Here is a 26,665-nt window from a genome sequence, read left to right on the forward strand (position 1 = left end):
GAATAGCTGTGGGACTGTCTATTCTGAAACTACATCTTTAAGTTTGATGTTATTGAGAGATTTTGTCAAAAGAACTAAACTCCCATAAAAATGAGCAAAATAAGCTTATCTTTTATTATTGTAGAGTCATTTTATAAGCATATTACTCAAATTAATATAAAGTCATAATAATATAATTTATTATCAAAGGCAAATTGGAGTTGAACTAGGAACCCACAATTTTTTTTATTTTGCCCATAGAATATTCATTAACGAAAACTATCAAGTCCTTTAAATGACATAAACAAAAAGGAAAAACTGGGAACAAAAAGAGAAGAGCTTCCAAATAACAGTGATATACAACTTATTAACGTGTAGATACAGAGAGAGACATGGTCAATTATATGTGTTTATACAATGTATACAGTCAGCTCCTGCACTAAGAAAACAAAGGTGGTGCTTTAATTTGTTCTTTTAAAATAAACGTGTACATTTTTAACTGAAGTATCATTGATATGCTATCTTAAATTGGTTTCGAATATACAACAGAGTGAACCAACAGTTACCCATATTATTAAATCCTCACCCCGACTAGTGCAATTACTGTCAACATAGAAAGATGTTACATAATCATTGACTATATGCTCCATGCTGTACTACTATTTCTGTGACCATTTTATATTATGATTGAGAATTTTTGTGCCCCCTTATCCCCCTCACTTTGCCCCCACCCCACTCCAACCCCTCCTCCATGGTAAGCACTAATTACTGCTCAGTGTCTATGAGCCTACTGCTGTTTTGTACATTCTATTTTGCTTTGTTTTTATATTCCACAAATAAGTGAAATCATATGGTATTTGTCTTTCTCCACCAGGACTATTTCACTGAGCACAATACCCTCTAGATTCAGCCAAGTTATCACAAATTGCAGGCTTTCTTTTTTATGGCTAAATAATATTCCATTGTGTATATGTACCACCACTTCTTTAACTCTTGATGGACACTTAGGTTGCTTCCATGTCTTGGCTGTTGTAAATATGTAGCAACAAACATAGGGGTGCATATATGCTTTTGAATCAAAGATTTTATTTTCTTCAGGTAAATTTCTAAAAGTGGAATTACTGGGTCCAATGGTATTTCTACTTTTATTTTTTTGATGAACCACCATACTGTTTTCTGTAGTGACTCCATCAGTTGACATTCCCACCAACAGTGTAGAAGGGTTACCATCTCTCCACATTTTCACCAACACTTACTATTCTTGTTGTTTGGATAGTGGCTATTTTAACTGGTGTGAGGTGATATCTAATTGTGGTTTTGCTTTGCATTTCCCTGATAATTAGCAATGTGGAGCATCTTTTCATCTGCCTGTTGGAGAAATGTCTGTTTACGTCCTCCACCCATTTTTTAATCAGGTTATTTGTGGTTTTTTTTGGTGTTTGAGGCATAGGAGTTCTTTATGTATTTTGGATGTTAACCCCTTATTGGATAAATCATTTACAAATATATGCTCCCATACTGTAGGTTGCCTTTTTTTGTTCTGCTGTAGGTATCCTTTGCTGTACAGAAGCTTTTTAGTTTGATGTAGTCTGATTTTTCATTTTTTATTTCCCTTGCCCAAGGAGATGTGTCCAGGAAGAAATTGCTCATGCTTATGTTGAAGAGAATTTTGCCTATGTTTTCTTCCAAGAGTTTTATAGTTTCATTTCTTAAATCCAGGTCTTTGAGTCACTTCAAGTTTCCTTTTGTGTATGAAGTTAAGACAGAAATCCATTTTCATTCTCTTGCATGTAGCTGTCCAGTTTTCCCAACATCAGTGTTGAAGAGGCTGTCTTTTCCCCATTATATATTCATAGCTCCTTTATCATATGTTAATTGACCATATATGCATGGGTTTATATCTGGACTTTCTGTTGTTTCCCACTGATCTAAGGGTCTGTTCTTATGCCAGTACCATACTGTTTTGATTACTGTAGCTTTGTAGAAGAGCTGAAGTCAGGGAGCATAATACCCCAGCTTTGTTCTTTCTCAGGATTGCTTTGACTATTCTGGATCTATTGTGGTTCCATAAGAATTTTAGAACTATTTGTTCTACTTCATTGAAGAGTGCTGTTGGTATTTTGATAGGGATTGCATTGAATCTGTAAATAGCTTTGGGAAGGATGGCCATTTTGACAATATTAATTCTTCCTATCCATAAGCATGGGATATATTTCATTTTATTTGTGTCTTCTTTAATTTCTCTCATGACTGTCTTATAGACTTCAGAGGGCAGGTCTTTCACCTCCTGGGTTAGGTTTATTCCTAGGTATTTTGTTCTTTTTGATGCAATGTAAATGGAGTTGTTTTCCTGATTTCTCTTTCTGCTGGTTAGTTGTTACTATGTAGAAATGAAACATATTTCTGTGTATTAATTTTGTATACCACAATTTTGCTGAATCCAGTTATTAGTTTTAAGAGTTTTTTCTTGGAGTCTAGGTTTTCTATGTATAATAACATGCACCTGCAAATAGTAACAGTTTAACTTCTTCCTTACCAATCTGAATGCCTTTTATATCTTTGTCTTGTCTAATTGTGATTGCTAGGACCTCCAGTACTCTGCTGAATAAGAGTGATGAAAAGAGATTTTCAAGAGATTTTGCCTATGTTTTCTTCTAAGAGTTTTATGGTTTCATTTCTTAAATCCAGGTCTTCCATTCACTTCGAGTTTCCTTTTGTGTATGAAGTTAAGACAGAAATCCATTTTCATTCTCTTGCATGTAGCTGTCCAGTTTTCCCAACACCAGTGTTGAAGAGGCTGTCTTTTCCCCACTGCATATTCATAGCCCCTTTATCATATATTAATTGACCATAAATGCGTGGGTTTATATCTGGGCTTTCTATTCTTTCACACAGATCTGTGGGTCTGTTCTTATACCAGTACCATACTGTTTTGATTAGTAACAGTTTAACTTCTTCCTTTGTCTTGTTCCTGGTCTTAGAGATCAAGATCTTTCCTCCCTTGCATTCTTGAGAAGAATGTGTATCCTGTTGCTTTTGGGTGAAATGTTTTGCAGACATCTGTTAAGTATTATATATTATTTAGTGCCTCTGTTTCCATATTTATTTTCTGTCTGGTTGATCTCTCTATTGATGCGAAAGGTTCATTCCTAAAATGAAGGTGATGCCATCTGGTTTCCCCTTTAATTCTGTTAGTATTTGTTTCACATATGTGAGTGATCCTAGGTTGGGTGCTTAGATATTTATAATGGTTATATTCTCTTGTTGGACTGACCCTTTTATCATTATGTAATGTCCTTTTTTGTCTCTTGTTACTTTCTTTGTTTTGAAATCTTTTTTGTCTGATAAAAGTACTGCTATTCCTGCTTTTTTCTCCTTACTATTCACATGAAATAATTTTTTCTATCCTTTCTCTTTAGTCTGTTTATGTCTTTGGGTCTGAAATGAATCTCTTGCAGGTAGCATGTAGATGGATCTTGCCTCTTTATCCATTCTGCCACTCTATGTCTTTTGATTGGTACATTTAGTCCATGTAGATTTAAGGTAATTATTGATAGGTATGTACTTATTGCCATTTTATTAATTGTTTTCTGGTTATTTTTTATAGTTCTTCTCTGTTGCTTTCTTCCTGTCTTATCCTTTTCTCTTGTTATTTGATGGTTTTCTTTAGTGTTATGATTATATTCCTCTCTAAATTTTTGTGTATCTGTTATAGGCTTCAGGTTTTTGGTTATCATAAGGTTCAAGGATAGCTTCCTGACTATATAAAAGTCTATATTAAGTTGATGATTGCTATATTTCAAACACAATGTAAAACTACTTATTTTTTCTTCTTCCTCCTCCACACTTTATGTATTAGATGTATAATCTGCACTTTTTGTGTATCCCTTGACTCTTTTTGTGTATAGTTGGTTTTATCCTTTTGTTTTGTTTTAATTTCATACTTGCTTGTTAATTAATTGGTCTACTACCTTTACTGTCAGTTTATTTTCACTGGTGAAACTATTTAGCCTTAGGAACATTTCCTCTACAGAGGTCCCTTTAACATATCCTGTAATACTGGTTGAATGGTTACAAATCTCTAAGCCTTCATTTTCCTGGGAATTGTTTAATTTCTGCTTCAAATATGAATGACAATCTTGCTGGGTAAAGGATTCTTGGTCAAAGATCCTTTTGTTTCAATACATTAAATATTTGATGCCACTCCCTTCTGGCCTGTTAAGTTTCTGCTGAAAAATCTGCTGATAGCCTGATTGGGGTTTCCTTTATAAGTAATTTTTTTTTCTCTCTCTGCCTGTTTTCAATACTCTCTCCTTATCCTTAGTCTTTGTCATTTTAATTATTATATATCTTGGTGTTTTCTTCCTGGGGTTATTTTTGTTAGTGGCTTTCTGAGATTCCATGACGTGCCTGTTTCCTTCCTCAGACTGGGGAAGTTTTCAACAATTATTTCCTCAAAGAGACTTTCTATCCCTTTGTGTCTCTCTTCTCCTTCTGGTACCCCTATTATGTGAATATTGTTCTGTATGGATTGGTCACACAGCCCTCTTACCCTTCTTTCACTCCTATAAATTATTTTTCTCTCTGTTCTGAGCTTCCTTGTGTTCCTTTTCTGTAATTTCCATCTCATTGATTGTCTCCTCTACTTGCATCAACCTATTTTTCATTCCCTCCATTGTATATTTCATTTCAGTTACTGTATCCTTCAGCTGTTAGTGTCTCTTTTTCAGCTCTTGTATCTCTTTGTTTAAGTCCTCCCTAAGATCTTCAATACTTTTCTGCAGATCAGCAAGCATATTTGTGACTTTTACTTTGAAGTGTTTATCAAGAAGATTGGTAATCTCCATTTCATTTAACACCTTTCTGGTCTTATTCTATAGTTTGTTTGGAACATATTCCTCTGCCTCCTCATTTTGTCAGGGTTTCTGTGTTTCTTCCTTTGTATTAGATGGATCTGCTATGCTTCCTGGTCTACAGGGTAATGACTTTGTGAAGAAGGTATCCTGTGATGTCTAGAAGCTCAAGACTCTTTACTGTCCAGTGCCTGGATCTCCTTTGCAGCGGAGGCTCAGTTGCTTTTGGTGGGCAAAGGGCAGGGCTGTCTCTGTCTGTGGGCAGTGACCTTGGTCTGCTGCAGTTGGCAGTTTGTCTCATACAGCCCTTTGTGATTAGAGAAGTGGCTTCTGGGATTGTTGTGAGTGGGGCCTTCCCTGCAGCAATGGCTGAGATGCCCTGAAGCAAGAGGTGGTGATTGCTCAACTCCGTGGAAGGGTGAGAAACAGCAAGTTTTCAGGTGGCAGGTCATGCTGCGGCAGCAAATCATACAGGCATCCCTTGGCAGCAGCAAGGCACACACCACCAGGGAGGAAGGAGCTCTTCCTCCTGCAGGCACCTCCCCAGTTGGGCTGAGACATGGCAGAGAAAGCTGGGAAAGTCAGGCAGCAAAGCCTGACACTGCTGGGCCAAGCAGGCTGGTGTGCCTATGGTGGCAGGGAAACACTTCAGGGCTGAGCCACCAGTGAGGGGAATGGAGCATTTGGGGCTCCTGAGAGTGCCTGACCCATTGGGCCAAGGGAAGGCTAGGGAGGTATGTCCGCCTGCTCTTTGTCCTGGAGAGAGAGCTCCATCCAACCCTCACCCCTCTGGTACCCCTCCCATTGCTGGCAAGTCTTATAAACAGCTGCCTCTGTTTTGGGTCTCAGTGGGACCAACAGAGCATACCTGTCTTCCACAAGTGGCTGGAGTCTCAGCCTCCCAAAATGTTCCAACTGTCCCTAGTGTCCAGCCCCACCAAGAATCTAATACAGTGTGGACTCTCACTCCCAGAGCTGATCTCCAGGGCCAGATATGCAAAATTCCAGGGCGCCTATCCCTTCCTCACTCCATTCCTCTTCCTTCCAACTATGGGCTGGGATTGGGGAAGAACTTGGGTCCTGCTCAACTGTGGCTCTGCCACTTTATACTTTTCTGTTTTGGTTTTCTCTTCTTCCCCAGATGAGGTGGTCTGTTCTTCAATATTCAGGTTATTTTCAAGTTTCATTGTATTTGCTGTAATTTGCTATATTTGCTGTAACTGCAAATGCAAAAAACATTGTATTTGTGTCTTTGTGGGAGGAGGTTTCTGCCTTATCTTCCTACTCTGCCATCTTTTTTCTTTCTTCAAGGAACCCATATTTTATTGACCAAAAAGGCATTAGCAAAGTTTGATTCCCTACCTTTAATCAATTACAAAAAATAATTACAGAGGGATTGTGATTCTAAATGTGAAAGACAAAACAATAAAACTTTGAGAAGATGATATAGGAGAATATTTTTATGACTTAGAGGAAAACAAAGATTTCTGAAACCAGATACAAACTAGAAGTTAACTCCAAAAGATAAGATTGACAAATTGTATTAAAATTAGGAACACAAGTAGTGATTCTGGGGTATCTTATTACACAGATGGACAGTGACTGCAATGAGGTTGGGGGGGACTTGATAATATGGGTGAATATAGTAGCCACAATGTTTTTCATGTGAAACCTTCATGAGAGTGTATATCAGTGATACCTTAATAAAAAAGTATAAATAAATAAATGAATAAATAAAAACAGGAACTTCTGGTAATCAAAATATAGTATAACAGAGTCAGTATAATGGGAGAGGTATTTACTATGCATGTAATCTACATAATGCTCCCTTCCAGAAAATAAAAACAACTGTTACAAATCAAGGGGTGAAAAGACAGGCAGCCAATTGCAAAATGGACAAAAGACTCAAACAAGCATCACACACACACACACACACACACACACACACACACAAATGACTAATAAACCTATAAAAAATTCTAACCCTCAGTAATGATCAGAGAAATGCAAATAAATGCCACAGTGATATTTCTGTATGTTCCCACCATATGGCTAAAATTAAGAGGTTGATAATACCAAGTACTGAAAAGGTTGTGGACTAACTGGAACTCTAAGCTAGAGCTGGCTTCATAGTTGTGCACCTGCACACTGGCACAGAACACTGGTCTCAGAAGGACCTCGTACTTCATTTAATGCTGTTGTCACCATTTTGAAATTCTTAATAATTTTGCTTTTGAACTTATGTTTTATAAGGGAAAGCATTATAGAGCATGAGCATGAACACAAGAGGTTCATACAGTATATGAGCATTCACTCTTCCTTGCATCATTTGCATTTAGCATTCAGGATGTCCCATGAGCACAGAATTCTATTGGACCTCCTATGCATGGGAGTTAGGCTAGACTCAAAACCACTACAAGATAAGTGTGTTACATCTGCAACTTAGTAAAGGGGAGTATATTCTTCTGAATAATCAATAAGTCAATCAGACTTACTAAGAGTTCCCTTGGCCCATGTGACCCAAAACAAGGAAGTTGATTTTCTAGTAAACAATCAGTTTGGGGCACACTGATTTGAAATGAAAACAAATTGAAATTATTCAATCAATACTGGAGATGGGAATGAGAAGGGAATCTATAGAGAAGGTTAGGGATGAGGATACAAATATAAGTGAGGTCCATGGAGAGATAATAGGTGAAGATAGGTGAAGAATAAGATTATGTGAAATCTCCAAGACTTGAAATTAAAACCCAAAGAATTCAGGCTGTAGGTGCAAAGCATAAGCCAGAGGAAGGGTCAATTAGGTAGCCCTGAAGAAAGTCCATGTGATCTGAGAAATTCCTAATGTTTTTAGATCCAAATATGCTGGATATTTATCCAAGCTTTTACTTTTCTTTTTTTTTAAAGGAATAGAAAATTATTGACCACTGTTTACCAGTTATTTACACTAAAGTAAACAATATACAGTGAGGTAACATTCTGATCACTACAAAGTTATTGTTTTTCCTGACTTCTGCTGAACCAGTAACCCAAATACTGAGATTGATCTACATATAAGGAATCAGTTGGGGTAAAGAAAAACATGCAGGTCAAGAGTTTAGATTACAGAAGTTTGTTTACTCATTTATTCTGGTAGGTTCTAAATTGCCAACATCTCTAACCATATGATTAGTTTTCCACAAATGGAGTCTCAGACATTCCATGAGTCATGACCAATATAGCACAGGGATTTCAACTTCTTGTAAGGTAATGGTTCAGTGAGAAGAACCTTTAAATGTCCATTTAACTGCCTTGCTTGTCTAATTAAAACACACCAGGACTTGTCTAGTTTTCTCATTTGGATGGAAATGTTCTTGGTAGTGATTAAAACATTTTCCTGTATGGGACTCTGTAAATAAACTTGGGATTTGCATGTCTGCAGATATGGATTCTGATATGGTTGCTTTTAAATCGTCCACTTAATTATAAATTATCTATTTAATCTGAAAGGCTAAGGCTTCAGGAAAACTTTCAATTTAACCTGAAGTGACTTATTTTTAGGTTACTCAATATCAAGGCATCTCATAAACATGGGCTTATCCATGGTTGTGAAATGCTGATTTTGTTTTGGTGAATTGAGTGTTTTTTAAAAAGAAAATTAAAAAACCATTTACATGTGTATTTTGTGTACACACAAAAAAAAACCCAAATACAAAAAACTCAAAAAGGTCCCTAAGCATGAGTGAAAAACAGGTTCTCATTACTGACTAAGGAGATTCCCCCCAGCATTTAGAAAAACTTATCTAATGCAGAGAAAATAATATACCATGATATAAAAATGTTCTTTTCTGATAAAGGAAGCAACTACAGAAAGCTTTTATTTGTTCAAAGAAACTGGTGCTATACGAAAAAACCAACTCTTCATGCCCAAAACTCAACAACTCCCCCAACACCATTTTAAAACGAACATATCAAACTTGATTTTCAAGAGAATGTAGTTATTTCTTCATACTAGTAAGTCAAAAAAACAAGACCTGGGTTATATATATATATATATAAAGCAATGCAAACACAATTGTTGAGCTTCATCTTCTGGACACGAATGCCAAGTTAGTCTCTCTTCATAAAAAGCAATTACAATTTGAGGACACTTTATATTTGCCTCTTTTGCGAGCACCAAGTCTGCCTTATCTGAATCTTTCCATTTCATGAGAAACATTAATTCTCCACTGCTGTCTGTGGCACCAATTATTCGTTCAGGATCAAGACCTCTGGCAAAGCCTCTTGGTTTATCAGCAGCATCTCTTTTCTTCTTTGATTTGCTATCATAAGATTCACTGTCAGATAAAGATTTACTTTTTGTACCATCTTTTTCTTTACCAGCTTTTTGAGAATTAAGAAATGCTTCAATTAACTCTGGACAATCTAAATATTCTTCAGGTCCCCAAGTATTGTCAGCATCTGTAAATCCCTTCCACTTCAGGGAATACTCCACCTTCCCATTCACTACACATCAGTCTAGTACTTTTTCCACCACAAATTTCTTCAGGCTCTGTCTCTTCAACTTTTTTACTCTTTCCATTCTGTTTTTTCCCCATTTTTTGCAATGTAGTTTTATTGGAGGCCATTTTTTATTGCAGACTTGAAGAGCTATTATTCACTGCCTCTGAGCTGCTCTGGGTCCCTGCACTGTGGCGTCTCCTCCCAAGATTTTACTTTTCTTTCAAAAGTTCAGAACAATGAAACAAACTCGGTACAAAAAAAAAAAAAGAAGAATGACGACCACTATGAAAGGCTGGAAGGTGTGGTTAATTAATTACCAAGCATTGTTAGGATGTGTACTCTGAAGCCTGATGACATGCCATTATTCTTGAATAGAGATTCAATATTATTCTTATGCATAGTTTGTCATGGACTGAATGTCTGTGCTTCCCCCCACCCTGGTTCATACGCTAAAGCTCTAACCTGTGCCTTAATTTGGAGAAGGGACTTGTAAGGAAGTACTTAAGGTTAAATGAGGTCATAAGGGTAGGGATACCAGAGTGCCCTCTCTCATTCTTGCTCTGAGCGTGTGCACACTCAGGAAAGGCCAGCTATGAGCCAGGAGGAGAGCTCTAACCAGAAACTGCACTCTGTGGGCAACTTAATCTTGGACTTGTAGCCTCCAGAGCTGTGAGAAATAAATTTCTGTTATTTAAGTCACGCAGTCTGTGATAGTTAATAGTATTAATTAAGATTTATTTGGGGGCATTTACTAAATAGCAAGAAAAAGGGAGCCAAATCCTCGAGAGGGAAAATACACAAGACGTGTTTGCAACTTGGCAATGAGATTTTGGAAATCTTCAGTGAGTTTGTTTTTTTGTGTGCCTTTCCAACAAATATTGCATCTAAAGTTCTTATAGCCAGCAGCAGTTTAACCATCCGTAAAATGCAGGAGTTGGACTAGGATTTCTAAGCCTTGTTTACAGATTGCAAACAATCTGAGTAAATATTTTACTGCAAAAGAATAAATTTGCCATGATCTCAGATTTTTTTTTCACATTTGGGGTTCTTCTAGGGTTACAGAAAAGTTTGCTTCAAAAATAAAACTTTAGCTAATATTGAAATTATCATGAAAAGCCCTTGGCTGAAAACTACTCAATTATAAATCTCAGATTTTAGAAGTCAGTGGTGACTAGGCAAAAGCTATTATAGTGATACAGTCTGAGGATATCAAGATCAAGGATCTGGCTTTTTTCTCTCACTCGACCATCCCCAAGGTGGTTGCAAAATGGTTCCAGAGATGGCCAGAGAGGCAACATACTCCCATTCGGGTCCAGAGAGAGAGAGAGAGATCTGAATGAGATATGGACCCCTAAGGCATATATTATTACCAATTACAGTCACATGCCAGCCTGAATCTGAGTGCATGGAACACTGCAGTTTTAAATATGGCGATCAGGGCAGACCTTAGTTGTATGGGAAAAGCATACCAGGCAAGTGAATAGTAAGTGCAAAGGATCTGATGTGGGATATTACCTAGTGTGTTCAAGGACCAGCAAGGAGATACTGTGGCTATATATACAGAACGACTATGGAAACGAGATCAGAGTCAGAGAGCAGAATGGGAGGGGGAGAGAGTGCAGACTGCATGAAGAGTTTGACTTTATTTTGACTGAAATTAGCAGCCATTGTTAGCTTCTGAACATAGGACAGGCACAGATTTTATTTAAAAGGATCACTCTGGGTGCAGTGTTGAGGAAAGCCTTCAGAAAGCAATAGTAGAAGCTACTTTAATTAGAAAATAACTATAGTAAATCAGACAAGATACGATGATGGCTCATACAGAGTGGTAATAGTACATGTAGAGAAAAGTGTCAGATTCTAAATATATTTTGAATAGAGTAGATGGAATTTGCTGTTGGACTGAACATGGGCTGTGAAGAAGTAGAGTCAAGGATACCTCTATTTTTTATTCAAGCAACTAGGAGGATGCAGTAACATAGAGAATAATGTTGAAGAACAGATTCAGGAAACATGATCAAGGGTTTAATATTGGACATGAGTCTGAAGTTCAAAAGAGAGGTCTGGGCTAAATATATGCATTCACAGAGGCAGTCCTCTGGAGATAGATGGTATTTAAAGCCTTGAAACTGGTTGAAATCACCAAGGGAATGGGTGTAGATAGAACTATGGACTGAGCCTTGGGACACCCCAACATTAATAGTTAAGAGAGAAGAGGAGGGACAGCAAGGGAAGCTGAAGAGTGACCAGTGAAATAAGTGAAAATATAAGAGAATGTGGAAAACAAAGAAGTAAATGTCCAGGAAGGAGGGGGATGATCGACTGAGTTAAAAAGAGTTTGAATTGACCTGTCAGTACAGGTCAAAGGAAATGAAGCCTGAATATTGACTGTGATATTCAGCAATGATGTGGCCATAGGTGACCCTGAAGAGAGCAGTTTCAGTGGAGGAAGGTGGGAGGGATAGCTGTTAAAGCAGGTTTAAGGGACATAAGAGAAGGAAAATTGGAGACAGAGTATTCAACTCTTTGCTACAAAAGGAGCAAAGGATGGGGGTGATTATGGCACCAAAGGGGAAAATGGCACCAAAGTAGTTTTTTGGTTTGTTTTAAGGTGGAAGAAGTAGTATCATATTTGTATCCTGATGGAATTGATCCACTGTAGAGTGGGAAATTGATGTGGCAGAAAGTGAGAACAGCTGCCCTTGATGTCTTTGACTAAGGGACAGAAGATAGGATCTAGTGCACAAGCAAAGGGATTAGATTTAGGAGCCTAGGTAATTGATTTACGGAAAAGGTGGGGGGAAGTGTATGTGGGTACAGATGCTGGTAGGTAAGTTGATGTGGTAGTGAGATTTGATGCATCAGTATTCTCAATAAATATGCTCAAGATCATCACCTGAGCATGAGAATGGGGGAGAAAGTGATGGGAGATGAGGAGAAAAGACAAGTGAAACAGCTGTCCAGAAAAACAAAGGCACATGGTGTGACTGCCTGGCAGCAGAAGGGATCCACTTAAGAGTCATGGCGTTGACTTTAAATTGAGTCCATTACTAGGGATGTTGTCCTCTTTCCCCATCCTACACTCAGGTGATTGGGTGCAGAACTAAAAATTGGAAAATTGGATTTAATCAGGTGGCTAATCTGCCAAGAGAGTTCAACAAAATAAGAGAGGACCAAGAGAATGGAGATCATATCAAGGGAGGTATTAATAGTAATTGCATGTGGATTTTATAGATAAGAAGAAAAGTAGAATGGAGAGCATATCAAGGGAGGTATTATAGTAATTGCATGTGGATTTTATGGATAAGAAGAAAAGTGAGGACAATAAGAGGCTGGAGCCAGAGAAGAGGTGGTAAGATCTTGGATTTGGAATCTTAGTGAAGGGGAGGGAGTCTTGGGGTCAGAATGCCACAGGGAATGAACCAGAAGGACAGGAGGTATGGTCAGAGTGGATTTATGAAGTAGAACAGATGGGGTGCAGTTACCGGTAATGACACGTTCTAGAGGATAATCACGGGAGGCAGCGGCTGAAATAGGGTGGAGAATAAGATCACTGGAAGAGACAATAAGTCATGGAATGAGGGGCCGAGGTATTGGAAAGATCATCATCTAGTCTGTATATATTTTAAATCACCAGGATTAAGACAGTTTTGGAGAGAATTACTGTGAACAGGAGCTATACAGTCTAAAAACGAGGAGGAGGAATTAAAGTGGGGGAGAGCAGTGGATGACAGCAACAGTGAAGAGTGGTGATGATATAACCTGATCTATAAAAGTCAAAAGTCAAAGGCAGTTTTAGGGAAGAGGGAAGGAGCATGGTCTGGTGACTGCCGACATTGAAAATAAAAGAAATTTTACATAATTTATATAGATTTCACATAATCTGGCTTTCACATAAAATTCTTGCTCCTCTTCAAATCAGAAGATCTGGCAAAGCTGACCTTGCTGTCTGCTTCACTTAGCCTCTGTGGTCTCCTGGCTCCTCCGCATGTGTATATGAGTTCCACTACTTTGTTCTAGCAATTCAGTAGCTATCAAATACTTAGTATCTTGCCTCTGTTGATCAGCTTATTCAGGTCGTCCCTTTGAAAGGTATAGGGTCTCTTAAGTGTGTACAGATTGACAGTAGCATTTTAGCCATTTGATTGAAGGGATAAAGACACTGTTGCCCAAGCGGTACTGGCTTTACCAATTTTCAGATACATTTTGTGTAACACTTCAGCGAGAACGAATTGGAAATTCAGGTAGGGAAACTAAATGATCGTGTTCAACCGTTGGTCTCTAGGGGGCGCCATTCCCAAAGAGTACAAATATGAAAGGTTTCAAATAGGTGCTCATATTTTTCAGTTGATAGCCATACTCTATTCTCCAGTCATTAAGGTTGAGATTTTTCTCACCACTCTCGAAGCTGCTTCTCTTTTTGTCAGTAATATTAGTATCATGCCTGCAGTAAGATATTACAGCATAAACCGTAGATTTCAAAACAATAGTCTAAAATCTTGCTTGATTCCATGTTGAAAGCAAAAGCAAGATTCTGTGAAACACGTGAAGAAGGAAAAAGTGGTCGAACAATGTTTCAAGATAGACCAGGGAGGAAACAATGTAGTAAAACGAAATAGCAGTACAGAGAAGGCGTAGCCTTGTGAAATGACCATAATTTTATTCTACTTTGCTCTCTCTTGTTTTCTGTTGTTGGTATCTCTGTTCGTCTTTTCCAATAATCACTTCATATATGCACATATATCTGTTTAACTTCAGTAAAAGTTGGGAGGAAAGTATGTCAAACGTTTAGAGTGGTTGTCTTCAGCTCACTGAGGCTATGTGCGACTATTTAAATTTTTCTGGATTTTTCCAAGTGTTTCTCAATGAACATATATCAATCTTCCGATAGGATAAAACGAAACAAAATTTTTAAACCAGTAATGACAGATCTCATATCCATCCACACCAGGAGACAGCCCGTGCCAGAGCAGGCACTAGGGATGGTAGACTGCATTTGTTCTGCACTTCTGGTCTTCCTCCAACGCTCACTCTTTGCTTTGTCTCTTCAGTCACGTCCCAAACCCAGAAGAATGCAAGCACTGTTTAAAAATTAAAGCCAATGAGAAGAGATAAGCAGAGGCAGGGAGAAGACCCCAGGCCAGGCCAGCAGTCAGCAAGGGATTCTCTGGGGAGCGGCGCTTTGCGTCATGTGGGGCACGCCCCTTGCAGGGCCTGGGCTCGGCTGGTTCTGCTCCCTGGGCTGTCGTCGTAGCGACAGGATTTCCGCGGTTGTGCAACGGAACCTCCCGGGCCTGGAGAGGCCTGGGCTTAGCATCCCAACTTCGATCGGCCCCGGGATCCGGCAGCCCAGCCATGGCCGGGGCAGCGGCGGCGGCCAGCTACGGGGCCCGCGGCGCGCTCTCGCCACACACGCTCCTCTTCGACCTGCCGCCCGTGTTGCTCGGCGACCTCTGCGCGGTCCTGGACAGCTGCGACGGCGCGCTGGGCTGGCGCGGCCTCGGTGAGTGCGGCCCGCAGCGGCGGGCGGTGGGGCTCCGGCGCGCACGCTCAGTGCGACCTGCCGCCCACGCTGCGGGGCAGCTCCGCGCGGCGGCCCCCGAGCCTGGGCACCGAGCGCGCGGCTTGCGCGGCCTCCCTGGTTCCGTCGGGGAAGCCGCTCTTTCCCCGCCCTGGAAGGGCACAGATATTTCCCGAGATCCACGCGAGGCTCCCCATTCCCTTCAAAGAAACTATGAGTATCTCTGCAAGACTCAGTGAGCAGAGGCTTGGGAAAAACAGCTCCCCCGCGTGACACCATCTAATGTTTATCAACTATCCTGCCTTGCTTGGTGCGGAATATTTTACATAGGAAGACCAATGTTACGTCTTCTGGTCATTGCAGAGTGGCTCTGTAATATAATTTTCATCTTAAAACCATCTATTTTAATGTTAAAGTGTTTATTCTTTTGGTGTTTTTCGACGCACTCCCAAGTGCCCACCTTAATTCAATTTCAGCTGAAGTAAAATATTTGTAATTAACGTGGCTCCCAGCTTTCTTAATTAAATACATCTTGTTGCCATACCCAATTAGGTGCAATGAAGGTTTATGCCAGAAAATGGCTTTTTAATCTAGAAACTTGGCTTCAAAACTACATTTCATGCAGTCATTGGAAAGTTGAGCAACTGCTTGTTATAAGTGCTGGGTGTGATCACCAGAAATAATTCAGACAAAACCTTTGTTTTGTTAAGTACAGGCATTTTTGGTTAGAGTTGATACTCTGTAATGCCACATTTTATTTTAGTTGAAAATAAACACAATTGTCAAAACAACTTAGCATTAATTATCTGAAATGGCAATTTTTTCTTACCAAGAATAGCAAAGGCCTATAAGGAAAAGGTTTTGTTTGTTGTTGATGAAAAATATGGTTACACTTTCTGGAATGTGGCATTGGGCTTCTGATTATAAAACAATTGTTCATATGTTTATAAATTGTAATTTAAAATTATGGCCCTTAAGTAATAATCTCAGACAAGAATACCTGCTTATTTGATTTCTAAAAAGCATAGAGCTTTCCAGTATGCCTCTGAAGAATAAGATCCCTCCCACACCAGATTTTTGAAATGGATGTTGGCACGGGCAGTTTTAGCACCCATTGGTTTCCTAGAGTTACTAAATTTGTGAAAGAAAAATATTTTTAGTCCAGTGCGTGGGGCTGGGAAGGTATCATAAATAAGTGAAGCAGGTTGGTGGAGACTGTGCAAATGGAGGAACACAAATTCCATGGAAAAGGGGCAGTTAGTGCTCAGTCCCAGGTCACTGCTGCTTTTCCAGAAGTTCAGCCCCCCATTGCTGGATTCTTGCCAACTACCCAGCACTGAAATCCAGATACTCAGGCTTTCCATGGCTTGTCTCATAGAACCTAACAATCAACCCGAAGCAGGTACTATACAGCACAGGTGAGGAAAGTGTGGTACAGATTAGTTAAGTGACTTGCACACATTGACACAGCTAGCAGGTGGCAAGCCAGGACTTGAACCTTGGATGTCTGGCTCCAGAGCCTGTGCCCTTATCCACAGCCACTCTACGCTTTGCAACCATACTTTGCTCAAGGTCACAAGTACTGCTGTGCTCTTTTTGCTACGTCTCACAGCCTTCCTAAAGTAGAACCATTTCTGCCATGAAAGAACAGTTCAGTGAGCCATTTCAAAAATGCAGCCCATTTTCCTAGTTATTGGAATAAATGCCGACCACCCAAATGAGAGCTAGCAAAGCCTGTTTATCCACAGCAAGGGAGTCAGCCAGCATCAGCTGCATGTGACAGAGACACAAAGGCAAGCAGAGGAGTAGAAAAGCTTCATGGGGGGAAAAGAGAAGACATTGCGTGTGCCCTGGTTGGAGGCTCTTGGCAAGGGGAAGCTGTAGATGGGCTAACTAGAAGTGGGGCATTCTGTGCGATTGCCTAGGGATGTACATTGGGCCTTTTCCACTTGGCCCTAAGTTGAAATGGAAGCAAAAATTAGGGAAGCTGTCAGTTGTTAATCAAGTTCCGACTGTTTGGGGCCCATTGCTACAGAGGCTTTTGTTTGGCTTCCTGGGCAAGTTGCTACAGATCCTGATTTGACTTCCCGGACACATATCTGTAGGTAGCAGATCAGCTTCCTGGGCTGGTTGATGCATGCTGTGGGTCACAGTTCTGCCTGTACATAAAGTCTGGCCATTGTTCCTTTGTATATTCATTCTATCATAAGGGAAAAATCTAAAATGTCTACCCTTGATCCTCTGGCTATAATTCACTGTGCAGGGGTTTGTGCTAGTTGACTGCCTGGATCATATAGCCCAGAAAGAAGACCCAGAACAGACCAGATGCTTCATGAATTGTTGGCTCAGTAAAAAAGGAAGGCTGGCTCAGTCTAGAGTTGTTCAGGGCAACTGCCTTCATTAAATATGATGAGTTTCCCCCAATGGTGCAGTGAAAGGAGAAAGAGGGGAAGAAGCTCACGGAGGGAAAACCTGACCTTAGACTAGGGAGGGGAGAGCATTGGAGGAATGAATCAAGAACACAACCTCTTATGCTCAGGACAGCTGAGAGCCTGAAGGTACAGAGACTCCAAAATTCCACATTCCGAGCAACTGTAACAGTAATAGGTAGGACTCTCTGGAGCTGGTCACAGTTCTTCATGATGGTGAGTATCAGACTGTGTTTACAAAAGCAGCCCTGATGCAGGTGGATCACATGGCAGCCTACATGATGCGAGCATACATGATAAGATACACTCATTCACAACCAGAGTCAGCTGTGCACTCTTTTAAGGCCCTGAATGCCTAGGCCCCACCCCTGGAGCTGTTGCTTCAGTAGGTCTGCGTTGAGAGTCCAGTATCTTTCTGTTTTCTGGGCAAGCCCTAAAGGCGAATCTGACGCACAGCCTGGTTAGGGAACATTGCTAGGCCAAATTCTCTTCTTTAATAGCACCTTCATAGAACAGTTATTTTACCACACTACTTCACTATTCCACTGAACTCTTTTTATCTTTACAAGCATTCTACACATTAATCTTCAAATCACTTTTATCAAGTATTTTTATGAAAGCTAATGTAGTCATATATTCTCTGGTTGATGTTTATGATTCTCTGGCTCTGTAGTAAAAATAGGAGCCCAAATTGGAAAATTTGTATATTTTATACTGTCTTACAAGCAAGATAACATGTATATGAAGCCTCTGATGATAACTCATTTCACTACTTTACATAGAGTGGTATTTAAATTAAATTGGTTGGAGCTCTTCACACTGTAAAACTTCTAAACATTTATGATATGCTGAGAAGGAAACCCTTTTTATAGATACTGTATGATGGGTTGTATTGGATTTTCTACCTGTCAGAAAAAGAAAGAAAATTATCATAGAAATTATTATTATTCACTTTAAAACAAATTAAATGTAAAACCATATTAAATGTGTATTGAATAAGCAAAGATTTAAAATAATAATAACAATAATAGCTGGCATCTATTGAGTGCTTACTCTTTGCCAGACACTTGGTGGCAAATTACATGGATTATCTCATTTGTTTATCACAAAAATTCTGTGAGGTAGGTACTCTTGCCCTTTCTATTTTATAGGTAGGGAAACTCAAAGAATCTCAGAGAATTTAAGGAATTTGCCTCACATCACAGTCTAGTATATCTCAGATTAGGATTCCTGCCAGATGGTCAGGACTCCACTATGTTCTTTTTTTAAAAAAAATTGTTTAAATAGATTTTATTTTTGAGTAGTTTTAAATTTACAGAAAAATTTAGACAATAGAACAAAGAGTTCCCAAGCACTCGATATCCTTCCCATATACCAGGCACCCAGTTTCTCCTGCAATCACAGGCTTATATTAGTCTGCTACATTTGTTATAATAATGATGTATTATTATTAAATTAAGTTCATACTTTATTCAGATTGACTTCATTTTTTTTTCTTTTTTTTCAATTTTGTTATCATTAATCTACAATTGCATGAAGAACATTATGTTTACTAGGGTTCCCCCTTCACCAAGTCCCCCTGACAAACCCCTTACAGTCACTGTCCATCAACGTAGTAAGATGTTGTAGAATCACTACTTGTCTGTGTTGCACAGCCATCCCCATTCCCCCACCCACATTATACATGCTAATTGTAATGCCCCCTTTTTTCTTCCCCACCCTTATCCCTCCCTTCCCTCCCATTCTCCCCAGTCCTTTTCCCTTTGGTAACTATTAGTCCATTCTTGGGTTCTGTGATTCTGCTGCTGTTTTGCTCCTTCAGTTTTTCTTTGCTCTTATACTCCACATATGAATGAAATCATTTGGTACTTGTCTTTCTCCACCTGGCTTATTTCACTGAGCATAATACCCTCTAGCTCCATCCATGTTGTTGCAAATGGTAGGATCTGTTTTCTTCTTATGGCTGAATAATATTCCATTGTGTATATGTACCAAATCTTCTTTATCCATTCATCTACTGATGGACACTAAGGTTGCTTCCATTTCTTGGCTATTGTAAATAGTGCTGCAATAAACATAGGGGTGCATATGTCTTTTTCAAACCAGGCTGCTGCATTCTTAGGGTAAATTCCTAGAAGTAGAATCCTGGGTCAAATGGAATGTCTATTTTGAGCATTTTGAGGAACCTCCATACTGCTTTCCACAATGGTGAAACTAATTTACATTCCCACCAGCAGTGTAGGAGGGTTCCCCTTTCTCCACAACCTCTCCAACATTTGTTGTTGTTTGTCTTTTGGATGGTAGCCATCCTTACTGGCATGAGGTGATACCTCGTTGTGGTTTTAATTTGCATTTCTCTGATAACTAACGATGTGGAGCATCTTTTCATGTGTCTGTTGGCCTTCTGAATTTCTTCTTTGGAGAAGTGTCTATTCAGTTCCTCTGCCCATTTTTTAATTGGGTTATTTGCTTTTTGTTTGTTGAGGTTTGTGAGCTCTTTATGTATTTTGGATGTCAAGCCTTTATCAGATCTGTCATATATGAATATATTCTCCCATACTGTAGGGTACATTTTTGTTCTATTGATGGTGTCCTTTCCTGCACAGAAGCTTTTCAGCTTGATGTAGTCCCACCTGTTCATTTTTCGCTCATGTTTTTGTCCAAGAGATTTTTGCCTATGTTTTTTTCTAAGAATTTTATGGTTTCATGACTTATATTCAGGTCTTTGATCCATTTCAAATTTACTTTTGTGTATGGGGTTAGACAGTGATCCAGTTTCATTCTCTTACATGTAGCTGTCCAGTTTTGCCAGCACCATCTGTTGAAGAGACTGTCATTTCCCCATTGTATGTCCATGGCTCCTTTATCGTATATTACTTGACCATAAATGTTTGGGTTAATGTCTGGAGTCTCTATTCTGTTCCACTGGTCTGTGGCTCTGTTCTTGTGCCAGTACCAAATTGTCTTGATTACTGTACTTTGTAGTAGAGCTTGAAGTTGGGGAGTGAGATTCCCCCCCCCCACTTTTTCTTCCATCTCAGGATTGCTTTGGCTATTTGGGGTCTTTGGTGTTTCCATATGAATTTTTGAACTATTTGTTCCAGTTCGTTGAAGAATGCTGTTGGTAATTTGATAGGGATTGCATTGAATCTGTAGACTGCTTTGGGCAGGATGGCCATTTTGATGATATTAATTCTTCCTAGCCAAGAGCATGGGAAGAGTTTCCATTTGTTAATGTCCTCTTTAATTTCTCTTAAGAGTGTCTTGTAGTTTTCAGGGTATAGGTCTTTCACTTCCTTGGTAGGGTTTATTCCTAGGTATTTTATTATTTTTGATGCAATTGTGAATGGAATTGTTTTCCTGATTTATCTTTGTATTGGTTCATTGTAGGTGTATAGGAAAGCCACAGATTTCTGTGTTAATTTTGTATCCTACAACTTTGCTGTATTCCAATATCAGTTCTAGTAGTTTTGGAGTGGAGTCTTTAGGGTTTTTTATATACAATATCATGTCATCTGCAAAAGTGACAGTTTAACTTCTTCTTTACCAATCTGGATTCCTTGTATTTCTTTGTTTTGTCTAATTGCCATGGCTAGGACCTCCAGTACTATGTTAAATAACAGTGGGGAGAGTGAGCACCCATGTCTTGTTCCCAATCTCAGAGGAAAAACTTTCAGCTTCTCACTGTTCAGTGTGATGTTAGCTGTGGGTTTATCATATATGGCCTTTATTATGTTGAGGTACTTGCCCTCTGTGCCCATTTTGCTGAGAGTTTTTATCATGAATGGATGTTGAATTTTGTCGAATGCTTTTTCAGCATCTATGGAGATGATCATGTGGCATTTGTCCTTTTTGTTGATGTGAAGAATGATGATGTTGATGGATTTTCGAATGTTGTACCATCCTTGCATCCCTGGGATGAATCCCACTTGGTCATGGTGTATGATCCTTTTGATGTATTTTTGAATTCAGTTTGCTAATATTTTATTAAGTATTTTTGCATCTACGTTCCTCAGGAATATTGGTCTGTAGTTTTCTTTTTTGGTGGGTCTTTGCCTGGTTTTGGTATTAGGGTGATGTTGGCTTCATAGAGTGAGTTTGGGAGTATTCCCTCCTCTTCTATTTTTTGGAAAACTTTAAGGAGAATGGGTGTTATGTCTTCTCTGTATGTCTGATAAAATTCCAAGGTAAATCCATCTGGCCCAGGGGTTTTGTTCTTGGGTAGTTTTTTGATTACCATTTCAATTTCTTTGCTCATAATTGGTTTGTTTAAATTTTGTGTTTCTTCCTTTGTCAGTCTTGGAAGGTTGTATTTTTCTAGGAATTTGTCCATTTCTTCTAGGTTTTCCAGCCTGTTAGCATATAGGTTTACATAGTAGTCTCTAATAATTCTTTGTATTTCTGTGGAGTCTGTCGTGATTTTTCCTTTCTCATTTCTGATTCTGTTGATGTGTGTTGATTCTCTTTTTCTCTTAGTAAGTCTGGCTAGAGGCTTATCTATTTTGTTTATTTTCTCAAAGAACCAGCTCTTGGTTTCATTGATTCTTTCTATTGTTTTATTCTTCTCAATTTTGTTTATTTCTTCTCTGATCCTTATTATGTCCCTCTTTCTGCTGACTTTAGGCTGCATTTGTTCTTCTTTTTCCAATTTTGATAATTGTGATGTTAGACTATTCATTTGGGATTGTTCTTCCTTCTTCAGGTGTGCCTGGATTGCTATATACTTTCCTCTTAAGACTGCTTTTGCTGCATCCCACAGAAGTTGGGGCTTTGTGTTGTTTTTGTCATTTGTTTCCATATATTCCTTGATCTCTATTTTAATTTGTTCTTTGATCCATTGATTATTTAGGAGCATGTTGTTAAGCCTCCATGTGTTTGTGAGCCTTTTTGCTTTCTTTGTACAATTTATTTCTAGTTTTATACCTTTGTGGTCTGAAAAGTTGGTTGATAGAATTTCAATCTTTTTGAATTTACTGAGACTCTTTTTGTGGCCTAGTATGTGGTCTATTCTGGAGAATATTCCATGTGTACTTGAGAAGAATGTGTATGCTGTTGCTTTTGGGTGTAGAGTTCTATAGATGTCTATTAGGTCCATCTGTTCTAGTGTGTTGTTCAGTGCCTCTGTGTCCTTACTTATTTTCTGCCCGGTGGATCTATCCTTTGGAGTGAGTGGTGTGTTGAAGTCTCCTAAAATGAATGCATTGCATTCTCTTTCCTCCTTTAGTTCTGTTAGTATTTGTTTCACATATGCTGATGCTCCTGTGTTGGGTGCATGTATAGTTAGAATGGTTATATCCTCTTGTTGGACTGAGCCCTTTATCATTATGTAGTGTCCTTCTTTATCTCTTGTTACTTTCTTTGTTTTGAAGTCTATTTTGTCTGATGCTAGTACTACAACTCCTGCTTTTTTCTCGCTGTTGTTTGCATGAAATATGTCTTTCCATCCCTTGACTTTTAGTCTGTGCATGTCTTTGGGTTTGAGGTGAGTTTCTTGTAAATAGCATATAGATGGGTCTTGCTTTTTTATGCATTCTATTACTCTGTGCCTCTGATTGATGCATTCATTCCATTTACATTTAGCGTTATTATTGAAAGATATGTACTTATTGCCATTGCAGGCTTGAGATTCATGGTTACCAAAGATTCAAGGTTAGCTTTTTTAATATCTTACTGTCTAACTTAACTCACTTATTGAGCTGTTATAAATACTGTCTCGTGATTCTTTATTTCTCTCCCTTCTTATTCCTCCTCCTCCATTCTTTATATGTTGGTTGTCTTATTCTGTGCTCTTTTGTGTTTCCTTTAACTGCTTTTGTGGGTATTTGACTTTATTTTTTGCCTTTAGTAAGTATTTGGTTGGTCTGCTTTCTTTGCTGTGATTTTATTTTCTCTGGTGACATCTATTTAGTCTTAGGAGTGCTCCCATCTAGAGCAGTCCCTCTAAAATACCCTGAAGAGGTGGTTTGTGGGAGGCAGATTCCCTCAACTTTTGCTTGTCTGGGAATTGTTTAATCCCTCCTTCATATTTAAATGATAATCGTGCTGGATACAGTATTCTTGGTTCAAGGCCCATCTATTTCATTGCATTAAATATATCATGCCATTCTCTTCTGGCCTGTAAGGTTTCTCTTGAGAAGTCTGATGATAGCCTGATGGGTTTTCCTTTGTATGTGACCTTTTTTCTCTCTCTATCTGCCTTTAAAACTCTGTCCTTGTCCTCGATCTTTACCATTTTAATTATTATGTGTCTTGGTGTTGTCCTCTTTGGGTCCCTTCTGTTGGGAGTTCTGTGTACTTCCATGGTCTGATTGATTATTTCCTCCCCCAGTTTGGGGAAGTTTTCAGCCATTATTTCTTCAAAGACACTTTCTATCCCTTTTTCTCTCCCTTCTTCTTCTGTTACCCCTATAATGCGGATATTGTTCCTTCTGGATTGGTCACACAGTTCTCTTAATGTTTCATTTCTGGAGATCATTTTATCTCTTTCCGTGTCAGCTTCTATGCATTCCTGTTCTCTGGTTTCTGTTCCATCAATGGCCTCTTGTATCTTATCCATTCTGCTTATAAATCCTTCCAGAGATTGTTTCATTTCTGTAATCTCCCTTCGGATGTCATCCCTTAGCTCTTGCATATTTCTCTGCGGCTCCATCGGCATGGTTATGACCTTTATTTTGAATTATTTTTCAGGAAGATTAGTTAGGTCAATCTCCTTCTCAGGGGTTGACTCTGTGATTTTGGTCTGTATCAAATTCTTCTGCCTTTTCTTGGTGATAGAGTTAGTTGTGTGGGGCTGGCTCGTGTATCGGCTGGGAGAACGTGCCTTCTTACTGGTTTGTGGCCTTCCTCTCCTGTGAGAACAGTTACCTCTAGCAGCTTGTGCTGGGCAGCTGCGTGCAGACGGTGCCTCTGATTCTTGCCCGGCCACTGTGGAGTTAAGCTCCGTGGTTGCTGTGGGAGTGGCCAGCCTCAGTCTGCTGCTCCAATATGGCTGAGCTGTGTCAGAGGGGAAACAGGCGGGAGGCTGTTCATTGCTGTGAGGGGCGTCCGAGCTGCACTGCTGCCCAGGGGGTTAGGGCGCCTGGAGTTCCCCAGGATTCCCAGCTGCTGGGCTAAGTGTCCCGGGATGCTTCCGTCCAGCTGTGGGGTCCCTGTCCCTTTAAGTCTTTCAAAAAGCACTCGCTTTTCTTTGTCCCAGGTGCACAGGCTGCAGGGACCCGCTCACAGGTCTTACTGTCCTGTTTCCTTAGTTTCCAGCACCCCATGCACGCACTGTGTCTGTGCTCTGGTGCGGATGGCTGGGGCTGGGTGATTAGCAGTCATGGGCTCCTTCTCCCTCCCCACTCCAACTCCTCTCCTCCCACCAGGAGCTGGGGTGAGGGGCACTCAGTACCCACCAGGCTGCGGCTTGTATCTTACCCCCTTTGCAAGGTGCTGGGTTCTCGCAGGTGTGGATGTGGTCTGGATGTTGTCCTGTGTCTTCAGGTCTCTCTTTTAGGAATAGTTTTATTTGTTGTATTTTCAAAAATATATATGGTTTTGGGAAGAGATTTCCACTGCTCTACTCAAGCCACCATCTTGGCTCTGCCCTCCTCAGATTGCCTTCATTTTTACCGACAGTCCCTTCTCTCTTCCAGGATCCCAACCAGGATGCACATTACATTTAGCTGCCGTGGGTCCCTTGTCTTCTCTTGGCTGTAGTAGTTTCTCAGGCTTTTCTGCTTTTCTATGACCTTGACAGTTTTGAGGACTACTGGTCTATTATTTTGTAGAATGTACCTCAACTGAGACTCGGTTGATGTTTTTCTCATGATTAAGTAGAAGTTATGGATTTTTGAGAAAGACTGTGGAGGCCAAGTGCCATTTCCATTACATCCTATCAGGGTACACACTAGTTACATGACTTATCACTGTTGATGTTCACCATGGCTGAAATAGTGTCTGTCAGGTTTCTACACAGTGAAACTACTCTCCTTACCCTGCACCTTTCCACATTACACTCTTCAGAAGGAAGTCAGTATGTGTAATCCACACTTAAAAAGTAGAGTTATTTTTCCCCTCCCAGAAGTGAAGTAGAGCCTATATTCTTTTGACTGCCTTGTTGTTTTTCCCTTCTTATAATTTTATGTCTAGATCTCACTTCTACTCTAAGTTACCACACCATTTCTCTGTTCCCCTTTATTTGAGGAATGAAATTCCTCAAAAGGTCTATTTATTCTATGGTTCCTCCATTCTCCCTTGAACCTACCCTCTACTGCTCCATTGAAATTCTGGTCTAAAGTCACCATGGCTAAATCCAATGGTCAGTTCTCAGTCTGCATCATATTTGACCCAGCTGCTCACTCCTTCTTCCTTGAAGTACTTTCTTTATTTCTAGAATATTATTTTCTTCTCTTCTTACAGGTTCCTCTTTATCTCTGTAATCTCTTAGTGTGTTCCTGGGATTAGTCCATGGACCTCTTCTCTTTGTTTATCTCCTATATCTTGTCAATTCCATCTATATGCTAATAACTCCCAAATTTCTAGCCTGGGTCTCTCTCCTCAACATCAGCACCACCCATTTGCCTACTTGACAGACAACTCCAGTGTCACAGCCCAGATATGCTCCCCTCTCCTAAAGCTTTTCCCCATCTCAGTTAATGGCAGACTCATCATTTTTTCAGGCCAAAAATATTAGTCTTCTGTGACTTCCTGCTCTCTCTCACAAGCCACATCCTGTCTCTCAGTAAATGGTGTTCTTTGCCCTCAGAATCTATCTAATAATCTGACCACTTCTTACCAGTGCTACCACAGCCATCCTGGTCAAACCACAATCAGATCCCACCTGGATAATTTCAGCAGTCTCCTAACTGGGTTTCCTGCTACTGCCCTTGCCCTCCTCCAGTTTCTTTACAACACAGCAGCCAGTGAGAATGACATGTGAAGTGTGTCAGTCTCCTATTAGAACCCTTTAGTAGCTTCCCATCTCACAGTAAACACCAAAACCCTACATCCCTTTTCTCACTTCCTGCTACTTGTTTTCTTGACTCCAGCTACAATGACCCCCTTGGACATGCAAGGAACATTTTTCCTTCAGGAAATCTTGAGGCTTCCTTCTTCACCTTCTACATGTTTTTGATTAACTATTACCTATCCTTGACCACTCTTTTAAAAATGACAGCTCCACAGTTCATTATGCCCCTTTCCTGCTTTATTTTTCTTCCCATCACTTATCACCGCTCACACACTTGATGTATCTTTATTTGTTTATTGCCTATCTAGAAATAAGCTTCATGAGAACAGAGAATTTTTGTTTGCCCTGTTTCCTCCTGGCTTCTATAGCATCTAAAATTGTACGTGGTACAGCATAGGCATTCGGGAAATATCTGTTGATCAAACGAATTAATGAATGAAAAGATATCTTA

The 26,665-nt window shown here is 39.7% G+C and overlaps 1 protein-coding gene and 1 pseudogene across 1 annotated transcript in view; one reads left to right on the plus strand and one right to left on the minus strand.

The window, feature by feature from the left end:
• Positions 1-8,850: 8,850 nt before the first annotated feature.
• LOC108405729 (chromobox protein homolog 3 pseudogene) lies at positions 8,851-12,041 on the minus strand (annotated as a pseudogene).
• A 2,352-nt stretch (positions 12,042-14,393) lies between these two features.
• Positions 14,394-26,665, plus strand: part of IRAK3 (interleukin 1 receptor associated kinase 3) — a 57,253-nt gene continuing 44,981 nt past the window's right edge. Inside the window, exon 1 of the mRNA XM_037007163.2 lies at positions 14,394-14,817. Coding sequence (XP_036863058.1) covers positions 14,670-14,817 — 148 coding nt within the window. The 5' untranslated portion in view covers positions 14,394-14,669. The remainder of the gene's footprint in view (positions 14,818-26,665) is intronic.

The sequence above is a fragment of the Manis javanica genome, chromosome 10 (genome assembly GCF_040802235.1).
Source record: "Manis javanica isolate MJ-LG chromosome 10, MJ_LKY, whole genome shotgun sequence".
Lineage (NCBI taxonomy): Eukaryota > Metazoa > Chordata > Mammalia > Pholidota > Manidae > Manis > Manis javanica.